The 15,959-nt window shown below is 39.5% G+C and overlaps 1 protein-coding gene across 2 annotated transcripts in view; it reads right to left on the bottom strand.

Annotated features, from left to right (window-relative positions):
• fam184ab (family with sequence similarity 184 member Ab) overlaps nt 1-15,959 on the bottom strand; it is a 230,620-nt gene that overhangs the window by 76,840 nt on the left and 137,821 nt on the right. For both annotated transcript variants that reach the window (XM_033648787.2, XM_033648786.2), the window contains exon 13: nt 3,718-3,868. In XM_033648787.2, the coding sequence (XP_033504678.1) occupies nt 3,718-3,868 (151 nt within the window). The remainder of the gene's footprint in view (nt 1-3,717; nt 3,869-15,959) is intronic.

Raw genomic sequence — 15,959 nt, 5'->3', positions numbered from 1 at the left:
CAAAATTGATGTGGACAACTATAGGTTCTTTCAGTAAATGTCTTAAACCTGTGTTAACTGTTTGTTTTCTACCTGGAGGCAGCATAACACACTGTAAGCATAATGCATTATAAAGCTGATATAGTGAACATGCTAATAAACCGGGTGCCTATTCACACATCCTGCAGATATGCAACATTAGCATTCATTAATTATAATAAATAAATATTCAATCAGCTCCTGAGGGAAATATCACACTCTTACACTGCTAAATGCTTCTATATGTTTGCCTGCTCATTGTTAAATGTCTGTCATTTGGTGAAGGTATATTACATTGTTCGTTTGAGCTCTTCTGCTTAAAACAGCTGCCTTACACTGGGAGCGACTTCAGCGGATAGAGATACAGAAAACACATATTTGCTCAGTGTTGGTAATGATTGCAAAGAAGATGATTACAGTGTTACAGAGAAATATAAAGACACCAAATGTTCAACATACTCAGTTTCTGTACGTACCCCTACATGCACCTTTGAGGGTACCTCACCTATGGAGAAGGTGAGGTACCCCTTTTGCTGTTGTAGGGAGAGGTAAGCAACATTGCTCTTGTAGTAATTTCCATGTTTTAGCTTTTAAGCTATGTTTTTAAGTTCATTTTATGTCACATAATTTGTGTGAGGTTGATATGGTTGTAATTGATGAAGGATTTTTTTTATCTCTTGTTGTCAGTTATGTTTTCTGTGTTTTACTGTGCTGAATTATATGTAACATGGCACCCTTTGCTGTTGTGCTCCATGGGAGAGGGGCTTGAGTTTATATGGTTGAATTTGACAGAGGAATTGGTTTTCACCGCTTGCTGTCAGAGTTGTAAGGAATAAATGGAGACTGCCTCCAAAGATAACCACAGTCTGGGCCTCTTTATATCAACACAATGCAGACAACACTAGAGTCCACCGGTTACATTTGGTAAAACAACCCCACTTCATCCCTGTGTGTACCTAAAGCTAACACAGTGCCATCTAACTTAACTAAATAACAAAGTACCACACCTAGAAACAAAAATATATGACGCTTTATAGCATCATTGGAGCACTGAAATAAGTTGAGGCCAGCTCAACTTTGATTTGTAGCGCATCATGTGAAAACGACTTGTAGCCTGTTACTGTGTCATTTGTAGTGTGAACACAGCTTAAGAGACATGAGCACAGAACAAACTGTAATTGTGTATAAGTGCATGTCTAGTGAGGGTACAGTGACAAACTAATTAGGAATTCCCCCTGACCTTATCTTCTTTATTGTCCAGAATCTCCCAACAGGCACATGAAGACTTATGGGTGATGGCATTTAAGTAAGAATGCGGTTGGGTGCCTGTGTCTGTGCTGCCTCTATGAACAGATCCCGAATAAGACAGGTCGATGTGTAATGTTTGTATATGATTGCATGTGGAAATTTAAAAAACATGCTGCTACTGGAAACAGCACGGTTTAGAACAGTGAAAAATAACCAAAAACGGTAAAATCGAGGGCTGGAAAACCAAAACAATGAGCTGAAAGATGCTGAACGCTCTAGAGCCAAGGGGAATTAAAGAGTCGGGATAACGTCGCTATGAGCAACACCTTTGACATCACTATTCATTAGTGTGGCTTTAACTAACCTCTGACTCATATGCAGGTATTGTGACATACCCTCCTTCCTTTTAAAATCCTAGCTAGAAGTGCTGATTTCAAGTATTGCTAACTGCGCACACATTGGAGCCCTACTCCCACTGCTGATACACACATTTGCAACTGTACTTTTTGAACAAACACACTGTGGAGTATCTTGAGTGTGAGCAAAAGTCAAAACATATTCTGTAAAAGTTCTATCTGCCCACGCATCACTGGCGCAGACATCACAATCTGTTAAAATACAAACAGTAAGAAAACAGTCTGTTCCTTCACTTCATTTCACTTCATGTGTATCTATTAAGAGGTGGACCGCTGCTCTGATTTGACATCAGAGTAAATAAATATGGTTCCGCTGATTGCGCGGCGTGAAGCGGGCACATTAATCACTGGATGGGAGCTGATGGACAGCATGACGGCAACCGGCGGCTGATGCGCACGGCATGCAAAAAGGAACATTAATAAAGCCACTGACACTGTGTCTGTGTGTACGATGACCACTGGAGAGCTTAGGCACGCTACATTAATATTACCGGACGGTCATTAGCAGCAGCTGCCCGCTGCGGTGCATTCACTGCAGCGTCAAATAATGAGCATGTGAGTGAGTTTGTCCACCAGTGCGAGGGAGAAATAAGTCAGTCTGGCGTAGACAGGAGGTCTTATACAGGGGGCAAGATGAGCTTTGAAGGGATACAGTTGCTCTTATTGCCTTTCTCATTCTCTCTCTGTATTGATTTTCTTACTACTGGTATAATTACAGCAATTCAGCTACAAGCTGCAGGCATCTGGTATTTGTAACGTGAAGATTAAAACTATCTTTTACCAGGAAATGAGGGTACCTCTGCTTCTCTACAGTGATGGAAAGTACATTTACTTAAGTACTGTACTAAAGTACAATTTTACTGTACTTGTTTCTATTTTATGCTACTTTATGTTTGTACTCCACTGTGATGTATTTTTATAGGTAGTATACACTCACCAGCCACTTTAATAGGTACACCTAATCAGCCAATCATGTGGCTACTACTCAATGGATTTAGGCATGTAGACATGGTCCAGACGACTTGCTGAAGTTCAAACTGAGCATCAGAATGGGGCAGAAAGGTGATTTAAGTGACCTTGAACGTGGCATGGTTGTTGGTGCCAGACAGGCTGATCTACTGGGATTTTCACACACTCTCATCTCTAGGGTTTACAGAGGATGGTCCCAAAAAGAGAAAATATCCAGTGAGCGGCAGTTCTGTGCCTTGTTGATGCCAGAGGTCAGAGGAGAATGGCCAGACTGGTTCAAGATGATAGAAAGGCAACAGTAACTCAAATAACCACTCGTGTCAACCAAGGTCTGCAGAAGACCTGAATGACTTGAATAACAGGTAAACAGTAAACACTTTTGAAAACATCTGAGTTGAGAAATAGGCAACACAGTGACATAATCTTGGGTCATTATTATCAGCACTACCTTGTTGGGTGGTTTTAGGTACAGGAAACAGTATGGCGTTCGCTTCTTATACACAAACTCTCATATTACAGCCAAACAGTGCACTAAAATATGTTTCTCAAGACATTTTAGGCAAGAAATAGACAATGCAGTGACAGAGTGTTGGTTTATATTTGATCAGCGCAGCAAAACTCTCTGCCCATTTCTGCTGTAACACCATTAGCCAATATCTTTTGTCAATCATACCTTGATGCGAGGCAGATAGTGGTTGCAAATTATGTGCAATTCATGGTGCTATCAGCAGCCGCAATTCGTTCTTTATGAATTAGCCTGTGAGTATTTTTACACTGTGGCATTGCTACTTTTATTGGAGTAAAAGATCTCAGTACTTCCTCCACCACTGCTTATCCTCTAAACCAGGACTAGTGATCATCCCCCTTTGCATCTTCATTTTGGATTTTAAGTTTTGATTTTGCTCATTTTATCTCATTTTACTTTCAGATTTGTGTAAAACCTCTAACTTTTAAGGGCATACAACACCAAAAACACTTCATCAGGGTGTAATTTAATTCCAGAGAAAGGCCAGGCAGGAGGCTGCTCCACACATATGTCTACAGAAACCATTGGTAGCACTTGTACCTGTTCCAGCAGGTCCTCCACTTTCCTCTGCCAGCTCTCTCTGGCGTTGCTCATTTCCTGCTCCTTGGTTTGTGCCAGCTGATTCAGCGCTGAGGCCTTGTCCTCCTCGTGGTCCTCTCTCAGCTCCTCACGTAGCTTCTTACACTCCTGCCTACAACACGACAACACAATATTTGTGTTTATGTTTCAGGTATGTGGCCAATGCTGTGACTGAGTGTGATTCACCAAACGTGCACCAAACCAACATCAGTGCTACATGTAACTGTGCAATGCAAACTTTCTAAAAAGCCACAAGCAAAGGAAGCAAAGGTCAGTGCCTTTATACTTGAATATACAATATAATAAAAAGCAATGTATCAGAAAAAATCATGTATGAGTGAAGTGTTTGGAAAAGACAGGCGGTAACCACAGACGAAAGCAGCAGACAACATTTTGTCGGCTGTAAAAATAAATCTGAAGGAGTGAGGTTTTTGTGTTTATTAGAACGTCCTCCTGAACTGAAACCATCTGATGCCTGGAGGAAAAGACATCTAAATCTAACAGAGTGTGCTACTCTTTATAGTCAACAGGCTAAACTTCCAAAATTTTTTGTTTCTTTTGTTGCTTGTTTCTTTCATGCACCTTTTGCACTCTTGTTGTTGTTGCTGACGTTGTTTTTATTGACATGACTTTTTATTGCGATTCACAAACACAATATCTGCTGAAAGAAGAGGCTCAAACAAACAGCCCAAACTTTGCAACAAAGGCAAAGGTGCTTCACAGAGCTCGATATTCACTTCAAGGGAACAATAAATGGTCCTTTATCAGATCTCAACACTGCATCTATTGAGCGACCATCACTCTTTAACACTGCTGCTAACAGCTTTTTGCATGGCTGTGTGTGTGTGTGTGTGTGTGTGTGTGTGTGCTGTCAATGTAATAGCTGTGTGGGAGTTGAAATGGCAACTGTTAAATGAAGTATCGAGGCAAGAGCGTTTTTTGTCACTTTGAGAGCCAAAAAGTGTCAGACTGAAGGCGGGCTCGCGCTCACACACACACACACACACACACACACACACAGAGCAGTGCAGTCACACACCAGATGGTCACGTTCATCATGCAGCACGTGTCATCATTCATGTCCTTGTTCTGTACAAAGCACACAGTCACACACGTTGATGCACGCATGCGTTTTCTTTCACACTAACACACACACACAAAGGCCTTGGGCTCCAAAACGCTCCGGTCTTCCTAATAAGTGTTGTTCTATAGCATTTTCTGGGCAGGAGGAGAGATGAGGGCAGACACAGAGAGGTAAAGGAAAGAAGGAGAAGATGAAGGAACTGTCAAATATGGAGGACATATCCTGATAAAATGTGGGATAATTGGCTGGATTCTACGAGATATAAGGCACACGTGCTCATTTAAGGTCCGTATTCGTGTGTGTGAGTATGCATATGGTCTGTGTGCTCTCAGTGAGTCGTCTTTCTAATTATGTGATTGTGTATATAACTAGAGCCAATCACTGATGGACACAGCAACACAGCCTCTGGCCCAATGCATCCTTACAAACCCGTTGCCATCAGAACTCTTCTGCTAACGGCTAATGACAACAACATCTTCTTTCAATGCGCTTAATGGATAAATAATCATAGAAGACATTCATGTTGGATTTATTAGCTTCATAAAGTCCCTGCTCCTAAAAGGGACAAATGGCACAGGAGGGTTCATTGGAAAGCTACAAATGGTGATGATGTTGAGGCAATTTAAAGTTTCGAGACTGCAGTGGTCTGGAGATATTCTAAAAATAGGACATATACTACTTTGACGACTTCAGTGGGCTTAAAGTTTAGTAATACATTTTGTGGTATCTAGTATCTGAGGCATTTCCGATACTGGTATTGGTAACGGAATAATTCTGCTTCAAATACCGCCAACTTCCCTCTTGTAACTCTTCTGTCCTTTTAAGGGACAGGTATCACAGCTCTAATAAATCTTTATAGACAAATCACCTGAGTCTTTCAAATATAAAGTTAACAACTAGAGACTGGATTTACAGGAGGACATCTCAGAAGAGGAATGGTCTGAGGCATGCCTGAAGGCTCAAACACAAACTATTACCATGGCTTAGGTTGCTACAATACAACTGGATTTTAAGAACATATCACAAAACTACACAACTTTAATCCCAATATGGCACATGACACATGCTTCAAATGTAACAGTATTAAAGGAACACTCTTTCACTGCTTGTGGGAATGTGATGTGGTCAAATGTATTTGGAAGGAGGTTCTTGACATGATTAACCAGATAACAAAATAATAATTAATTAATTCCCTTGTTGGCCAAAGTTGTGCATCTTGGGTATTTATTCAAGCAATTTGTTACTAGGAAAAGTGGCTGTGTACTTACAGACCTGTGTCTCTTATAAGCTAAAAGAGCAATAGCTATATGATGCAAAGATGTGAACAAACTAAGTATGAATCCATATATTATGGATTCATCGACATGTGTTACTATGGAAAAAACAGACATATATTACTATAGGAAAGCTGGTAGTTAACAAAAACAAAGACTTCATGGACTTTCTGATATAAAACACTGATAATGATCCATAAAACCAAAGTGTTAGGGTGGGGCAACTGGAAGAAGATTAGAAAATGTAGTAGCCAGTGTGATCTTCAAGATTACTGTAACATCTGTTTTTTTCCCCCTCTGTTTTAATTAAGTTTTCTTATTTGCATGGCTTGTCATTTAATGGTATACCATATTGGCTGGCAAAGGAGATAAAAGCACACCATTGCAACTGGGCTGGACAGACACAAAAAAGGTTCACAGGCTGAGATCAATGGAAAAAATGTCAATTTATTTAGAACATCCACGCACAAAAAGAAAGGTGCTGAAAGAGCAAAACACTGCAAATGTTTCATTCCTTGACTTTCATCAGATGAAAGTGCTACAGGATTACAATGTTTGCTGCTATTTTTACTCACTTTTTTAAAAACATTTTTTTTTATCATTTTTTAACTTTAGGCACCCTTCTTTTTGTGCATGGATGTTCTAAATAGATTGACGTTTTTTGCATTGATCTCGGCCTGTGAACCTTTTTTGTTGCTGTCCAGCCCAGTCGCAATGGTGTGTGGGTATCTCCTCTGCCTTCCTTTCTTGCTTGTCCATAGTACCAACGCACCCAAGATAAACTTTTTTGTTGCCCTGAGTTGACCGGTTTCACAGCAGCCCTATGACTATTTTATTTCTATGTAATATCTGTTCGATTGAGAGTCCACGATAAATAAATAAATAAAAAAAACTCTTAACACTATCATTTAAAAATAACCATGTCCATCTGACCTACTCTTTGTAACCAATATACAATACAGTTTTGAGAAGTTGCAGTCAGGGCTGCTGCATGTGTGGTTTATCACTACAGGTCTTTTTATTTCAATGTTCGTCAGTGAGTATTTTGTCAATGTGGCCAAACATCTCCAGTAAGTCGACTTTGTGCTTAGAATTCTTGTCGAATTACTATTTCCAAGGTCAATAATGAAAGTTTAAACCCAACATTTCCCTGATATTTCTGAATATGAACATATTCACAGCAAAACATTTTAACAAAGAAACATAATCAGACCAAGGACTTGTACTGTTAACTTTTAACCTTCTTATCACCTTCATTCATTCTCAGCAGCAGCAGCAGCAGCTGTGGCTGTGTGAAAGAATGACCAGGAAATTAAGTATTTGTGGTGCAACTTTAAAAGAGACATATCCTGTACTTTCCTGTTAATTTGGGTTCAAAGTTACATTGCTCCAATAAAAGCTTTTCACAAAAACACTAAGATGTGATAAGAGCTACTCTATGTGGTAATGAGGGTAATTAAATATTAGCTGTCCTTCTGATATTTACCTTGTCAATGTCAAATCACAGGCGGAGGTACAGAGTTTAGACACATTCCCAAATATCAGTGTACACAGAACCTGCAGGAGGCTTTTTGTACAAACTCTGCTCTCTGCTGGGTGATACTACTGAGGGAGGTTGGATCACCAAAGTCATTATTTCTCATCTTTGGGGGACCATGAGTGTCTTTATGGTATTTCTTGGCAATCTACTGAATAGTTGTTGAGGCATTTCAGTTTGGTAAACCGACCCGCAGTCTTTGCCATCCCTAGATCAGACCCACTTATCAGTACACACTGGCTTAAGAGGCAAAAGATTCAAGACCCTAACATGCTCCACAAGATCTTGTGTATGACCAGAACAAACTAGCATCATACTGTCTGCGCTTTAGTCTGCTGATCCGCTCAACCTCCTCTGTTCATTTGGTAATCCGCAGAGCTCTTTCCATGATTATGCTATCACAGAGAAACCGTCTGTTTCCACTGTAAAATAGGGATTAAAGCCAGCCTCCTTAATTCAGACGGCTCACTAACCACTGTGTACTCACCCCAACTCACCAAATGAATAGATGTTCTCCTGAGAATAAAGAGCTGTGCGCCGAAAGACAAAGCAAGGTGAGTGAAAGCTAATGAAGAGGAGATGCAGAGGAGGGGAAGAGTGACACATAGACACGCGCTCGGTACAAGCACGCTGGAACGCTGTTATTTCTACCGTATGTGGACCTCTGCTTTCAAGATCCAATCTTATTATGACTCTGAGATTTATTAGAGGTTTAACTGAATTGGCCACAGTCAGTTTGTCAGCAGAGCAGACAGAAAATTAGAACAGGCATTCCCTAATCTGTCTCTGATGCAGCCATTTTTCGTCATTAATGTCACACCGTCACTGTCAGTGTCTTTGTGTTTGGTTGGTGTCATGTTTTATTCAAGACACTTTCAAACCATAAAAACAATACTCAGTGGCTGAATACGTTTTCAGATCCTTTAGTTCAATAAAAGTACTAATACCAAAATACTGCACTACATGTAAAGGACCGTCCACACCAAGAATGATATCTATAACGGTAACTGTAACTACATCATTTCAAAAATGGTTTTGATTCAAGTGGATGGTGTAGTTCACACCACAACTAGTGGTGAACAATATCGTTTGAATCACCTTTGGAGTGATTTCATAAACAACAGAAACACTAATAGCCAATCAAAATCCATCCTAATTTGCACTTTACGGAAAATTATCGTTCATCAATGTGGATGCTCACATTATCGTTACAGTAATTGTTCTTGGTGGATGGCTCTTAAAAGTCCTGCAACCAAAGCCTTACTTAAGTATGTGAGTATCATCACTAACGTACATGAAGTAATCAAAGTAAAAGTATCCATTGTGCAGTAAAACATTCCCTGTCCAGCCTGCTCAAACTGAAAAAAATGGCCATATAGGTCAGATGTGCAAATAGCTTGTTATAACCCATATGTTAATTGTAAGATGGCCCCCTCTAGTGGTTGAAGCAATTATGACAGGAGCAGAGGAAGAAATGACTTATGGTAGCATAAAAAAGGGACAAAATTTACATAATGTTGTTGTGTAATGTTGGTCCCTATAGGGTGGGCGAGCAGGCGGTGGATCAGTCAAACAAACACAGGACTTTCACCCAGAAGACTGGTATTCATTTCCCGAAGTCAACTTTAACTTGCTTTAGTAACAGACAGCCTAGTATGCTAGTATGTGTAGCATAATACGTTAGTGAGGTATGTGAAGTGTCTTATGTTAAGTGGCATATCATATGTCACCTATGCCATGTAAGTCACGCTTAGTTAGAAAAGTACTATCTAAATCCAAATCATGATGTTTGTCCTAAACTGTACCACATAGTTTTGTTGCCTAAACTTAACCAAGTAGTTCTGAAGTGGAACTGCAACCGTTTAGTATTGTTATGGACTAGTTTAAAACTGTGACCTTTAGAGCGGCAACACAAACCGCAGTTCCAACAAAAACTTTTGGTATAGTAGCTTTAGAACAAAAAGTAACCCCTTTGGACGTGTATCTAGACCGTAGATCCATTTACCATTTCCACTCTCTTTCCACTCTCTCCTTCTCTTAAATTGTTGCTCCGTCCAGCTTTCGTTGTATTTGATGCAGAGGGAAGTCTGCACCTTTTTTATCGTCCAAAGAACAGGGCTAGCACGCCGACATTTTTACAGTGTCTCTCGATTGGATATTTAAAAGTGCGGGTTTGTGTGCAGAATTCTTGTTGAGCAAGAGCAGGGGTGTAGAGTTGCCAATTTCTCTCCAAGTGAGGCAACAGAATATACGCAGTTCACATAATCCAGTAGAAATTCATGTACATTTTTTAAACGCTCAAAGATCCAATCATCACTAAAGAATACATCATGCAAGAGAGACAATAACAACAAATGGAACAGTTTAAGTTGTCATAGTGAATTTAAGTGTGTTGATAGATTCACATCATCAACTCATGCACTGAGTAACATTACAAGTAAACATTGTACCTCAAAAGTTGCCGGTAGCAGTCGGCAAAGTGAATTAAATTATTTTTTTTCAGTCTACAGCTGCTGCTAGAGGCAGCAAAAACATCCATTCATTTCTAGCTATAGTTAACTAATGTACGAAAAACTTGCCATAGTATGAGGAGTGGTTGACTCCTTTAAATACAGGAGGAGACATAAATGATCTGAATAGCTATAGGCCTATCTCCAAACTATCATGTCTTTTTCGTCTGCAAATGCTATTTTAAGTCCCTGCCAGTCTGGGTTCAGATCCAGCCATAGCACCATTACAGCAGCAACTGTGGTTGTAAATAATATAGTTTCAGCCCTTGATTGTAGGAGACACTGCAGCAGGGAAGTTTGATCTTGATAGACATTGCTGCAACTTATTTGTCTTAATGGACTTTTTTTCAACACTTTATTGCAATGACTATTATATACCTGCATCCTTCTAGCCCATTGAATATGAACTCAGGACATTGCTGTAAATGAGCTAAATGCTTAGTCAATTTTCCCTGAACAAACAATGGTTTGATTGATTGTGGTTACAAAACCAGCCACAACTCATGGCTGAGCAAGAATAACAATTCTCTATTGACCAATCAACGGACTACAGTGTTTCTAACTCGGTACCCCAACAGAGGGATGAAGAATAATGGGGACAGTTCTATCGGTATGATCCACAACTTACTACAATGGAAACAGAAAATTCACTGTTCTAAAGTGCACCATACTTACCTGAACTGAACCGGACTACTTGGTGGAAACGGGGCTAAATGTCATTCTGGGACGAGTCATAAAAGTCTTTTAGTAAGTCTGAGGAAGCCGACCTATTCCGTCAATCAAGTATGAGAGAGCCTAAGCCTTACCGCCTAATTTTATTTTATATTATTGGGCCACTGGGATACGCTCTATTGTAGATTGGTTAGATGACAACCCATCACCCCATGATGGACTAGAGATGGAACGGGAGGATTGCCTACCATATTCTATTAGAGCGGTTATACTGTCACCTGTGCCAGTCAATAGAACTTGCTTCAAACATAATCCTATAATTTACGACTCAATTAGGATATGGAAACAACTAAGAAAACATTTCAAGCTCAATACAGTGTCATATCTGCTACCTATAGCAGCGAACCCCTCCTTCAATCCCTCTGTTCTGGATGGGGCCTTTATTACCTGGAAGCAATTAGGGATTTGTAATGTTGGCAACCTATACATAGAAGGTACTTTTGCTTCTTTCCAGCAACTCCAGGAAAGATATAACTTGCCCAAGAATCAGTTTTTCAGATACCTCCAGATTAGGGATTATGTTAAAACACATCTTCCTAATTTTGAGAGGGCAAATCCAGACAAGCTAGAGAGTTTATTTAATCTGTTCCCTAACCCACGTTACATAATCTCACAATTATATGAGACACTACAAAGTATGTGCCTTCCCAAAATGGACAAGATAAAAGAAGAGTGGGAAAGAGAGATTGAAGCCTTGATACTTCCCAGTGTGTGGGAGGAGAGTTTGGAGTACATCCATGAATGTTCCATTAACGCCCGACACTGCTTAATACAATTTAAAATCCTGCACAGACTTCATTATTCCAAGACAAAGTTGCATAAAATATTTCCTGAAGTCTCTCCTTTGTGTGAGAAATGTGAGTCTATGGAGGCTACCTTATCACATAGTTTCGCTCTTTGCCCCAAACTTCAAAACTATTGGTATGAAATATTTCAATTTTTTTCTGTGATTTTGGGGGTCCAATTAGAACCAGATCCTATCTTAATAATTCTGGGAACATCAGATGAGCTACGGAGGCTAAATGTTGCACGGCAGCGTCTTCTGGCGTATGGTTTTATAACGGCAAAAAAACTGATCTTACTTTACTGGAAAAAGAAAGAGGTGCCCTCCTTCAAGGAACGAATGAAGGGCTTTCATAAAATTTGGCGACCTTTGGTCTCTCATCTCGAAAGAGAATCTAACTGAGACTCTAGTTTAAATGCACTCCTAGGGAGGGTTGGGTAGGTGGGGGGTATGCTCTATTGTTGTTTTGTTTTGTTGTTGTTGGTTTTTGCTTGGATGTTGGTTTTGTTTGCTTATAATTTGCTACTTGTCTCACTTGTCATTTTTGTCAGGGATTGTGTTTGTGGAATTATTATTATTATTATTATCATTTTTATTTTATTTTTATTTTTTTTCTGTAAAAAAAACAAACAAAAAAACAGAGGAAACCTAACTATCGATTATCAATTTCACTGTTTATGACTGGTTTCCCAATAAACATATTTGAAAGAGAGAGCCTAAGCCTTGTCAGTGTTTTGCTATTATATCTGATGTTTTGGGTTAGTATTACTGCTGCATTAGTGTAGGTTGCATTTTACTGCTGTTAACTCCTTCAAATACAGTTGGGTAGTTTAATCTACAACAATCCATCACATTCTACAAGAACATCATAAGTTTGTGGTGTGGTTGTTCTGTGAGAACCATGTCTCTCTAAAAAGTCAACTTTTAATGATGTCAGAAAAACCAAGACAGTTTTAAGAGTTCATTTAGCTTAAGAAGTAGCAGAACAATCTCAACACATAAAGGAACACTTCCTCCCTCAGTTTATCACAAACACTCAAAGTCAACACATCTGGAGATACACGGTTTTCACTGGACAGGAAGTAACTAGTAACTAAAGCTGTCAGACTAATGTAGTGGAGTATAAATAATATAATATTTGTCTCTGAAATGTGGTGAAGAAGTATGAAGTTGCATAAAATTAAAGTTCTCCAAGTACCTTGACTTAGTACTTAAGTACGGTACTTGAGTAAATATACATTCCACCACTGAACACATTCGATATTCTTGGCCTGTCTGGAAGCCGCCTCCCTACTGATTAAAAACAGTATATTAAGTATACAGCAGGTGCAATCACCTAAATTTACATGATTAGTGAAGTATGTCTCTCACAGGGAGAAGTTTGTGTTTGGGTGAAGAAAAAACATTCATACTTCTAGGGAGTTATATAAAAAGAAAGCAACTGTCTGGAGAGAGGCCGCTGACAGATTTAGGTTGTGATGATTCCCGAGATAGGAAGAGAAGGATGCTGAAGGTTCCTGCCTTCTGGTACTATAACATCAGTTCTTTCATAATTTGACGTAAGACTTGACTTTTATTGGCCCTCTGTTTTGGTTGCTTTTTGTGCTTTTCCCTCTCCTTAAACTTTGAAAGGAGAGGATCATGAGGGCCAATATGAGTCATCAAAAACATTTAGGTACATTTTTAGGATCCTGATCTGCGGCTTGGTTGAGACGGAAGCTTGTTTAAGATTATGGTAATATTAGCGTTTATAGGTTTAGTCAGACTGAAAGATTGCTCTGAGGTGCTGCGATAGATCTCTGGCGTTAACTAAATTGTAATTGTCTTTTTTTTTCCCTGTATAATTTAACAGGTGAATATGTTAATTTGTGACCTGATTTATACAAAGAGATCTGACTTGATGATGTCGGTGTTATGAGATGCAATTGGCTTCACTCAGACAGCGGAGAGCACAAAGGAGAACAAAGGATGAGACTGGAGTGAGACTGGAGTAATGAAAAATATTGTGGCGAGGCACAAAGACATCCATGGGCTTAGATAGAGAGGAAATGCTAAAAATATCAAACAATATCAAGTGTGACCTTTACAAAGAGCTGGGGTATTAACAGATTAAACAACCTTGCAGGTTGAGACGAGACTACAGCAGACACAAAGAAATCACCAGGTATATGGAGCAGCACGTGATGAGAGGAAGCAACCTATTAATTCGATTTTTTTGATCCATAAACAAGAAGAAAAAGGTAAAAATCTACTAATGACATATTGCCCCATATATGCCATAGCGGCCATGCCATAATTATGCATAACTTAAAGCCATATTTAATGTAAACTGGTGAGTTGAATAAAAATGAACACCTGTACAGTTGTCATTTATCTCTGCTATGAAGTTGGGCATTCAACATAGGGGTCAATGGGGATTGGCTCACTCTTGGAGCCAGCCTCAACTGGCCATTTAAGGAACTGCATTTTTTGTCAATTCTGGGTTGCCAGCCCCAAAGTTTGCCACTTGTTTCAAATTAGTTGGCAACAAGTTTTAAGAGAGACTGAACGAGTAACAAATATTAAAAAAGTAGTAACCACTGAATAATTTTCACTGGCCTCCATGCTGCTTTCTACTGTTTACTTACCCTAATTTTTAGCAGGTTTTCCTGCATTAAAAAAAAACAAACAAAAACAAAACATAACTGCATTAATTTTGGTGGCGAAAAGGTACACTGTGATGAAAGTCAGGGGTTACATCCAGCATACAGTACTTGTATCTGGTTCTAATTAGTAGGGCTGCCTCCGACTAAGAATTTTCCTAGTTGACCACTAGTCATCATTTAGGACCATTGGTCAACTAGTCGCCCGCAATTTTAGAATATCAATTTAATTATCAAATGATATATTTTGGGAGGGGCAACACAATGGTTTGAGTTGAAGGTGTGAGAAAGAATAGTATCAGTAACATTGTTAACACTGTGCTACATTACAGAGAAATACAAAACCGTACTAATGAACCTTCATTAATATAGACCTATATTTTATCTACAAGTGCACGTCACACACTGAGCGAGCCGCCTGTTAATGACGCTGTCGGCAAAGCAGTAATGATTGTGCTAAGTGGCTAATGGGCATGTAGCTACTGACATGTTTCAGATGATACGTAATGTTTGTAGCTGACCAATGAAGATGAGTTTACACATCACCTTGGGTTCATCCTTCACCTTCTCAAAATGATCACACACTTTGGATTTCCTGCCCGACATGTTATTAATTAGCCTGTGGAATAACCACAGGTACCAGCCCTATACATTAACATGACTCCTGACTGCTGAGCGTGGCCTCTTCCCAATGAAATCTTGCTGACTAACGACCTTTGTGGGGCATCCCTACTAATTAATTTGGCATTATCTGTCCAGGGTTTGAGATCATGGATTACTGGGTTTACCAGACACAGGCTCAGGGTCCCAGGGGGTCTGAAAGTCCCTAAAGACAGAGTCTTTAAGAGGTGACTGACAACACTGATTTAAAGAGTCAAAGAGCTCAGTCAAAAGTGGGGATAGTTTTTTTTTTTCTCCTGGACCCTATTAAAGGCTTTTAATATTGAGTATCTAGACTATTTTAAAGTCAGATGTGACTGCTAATCTTTAAATTAGTTTTTAAACTTGCATAAGTTTTTAGGTTCATACTTTGACTACAGCAGGTTTACATTAAAATGAGTAAACCACCAGGGGCTCTGCTATACAAGAATATAACCTGTATCACAGGTGTCCTTCTGAGAATATTTCTTATGGTGCCCAATAGTTAACTGTATATATAATGTTTGATTTGCTGCGGCAGGAAGTTTAGGACAAGAGGAGATGTCCTGTCTTAATCTCCAGTGTGGACAAACACCGACATTTAGGTGAAGCTTCCAACAACAGGGGCACTTTACACAGAGTTAACCTGCAAAACTACTGCAGACAGTACACTGCTAATGTTCACGTGTCTGTACCCCGGGTGTCAACTGTCTCATGTTGTGTTCATGTTTGAGATGTGTGTCTGATTTCTACCGCCGCCCCAGTAAAACAGACATGACCAGAGTTTCCTTTGTGGCACTGACAGCATTAAAAATAGCTTTTAAAGAAAAATCTATAGCAAATTCTCTTTGCAGAATAAAGTGTCCCAATTGCTCTGGATAATCCAAAAACCTCACTGGGAACAGCTTTCACTGGAACTACTTTCCACTGAAATTATAGTCCTCATAAAAACAGTTGACAATGTGTTCTGTGGATTAACCGGGGTAACTGGGACACTGTTT

Source organism: Epinephelus lanceolatus, chromosome 13 (genome assembly GCF_041903045.1).
Source record: "Epinephelus lanceolatus isolate andai-2023 chromosome 13, ASM4190304v1, whole genome shotgun sequence".
NCBI lineage: Eukaryota > Metazoa > Chordata > Actinopteri > Perciformes > Serranidae > Epinephelus > Epinephelus lanceolatus.
The sequence above is the reverse complement of the archived record's forward strand: the minus strand, read 5'-3'. Positions and strand labels throughout refer to the sequence as shown.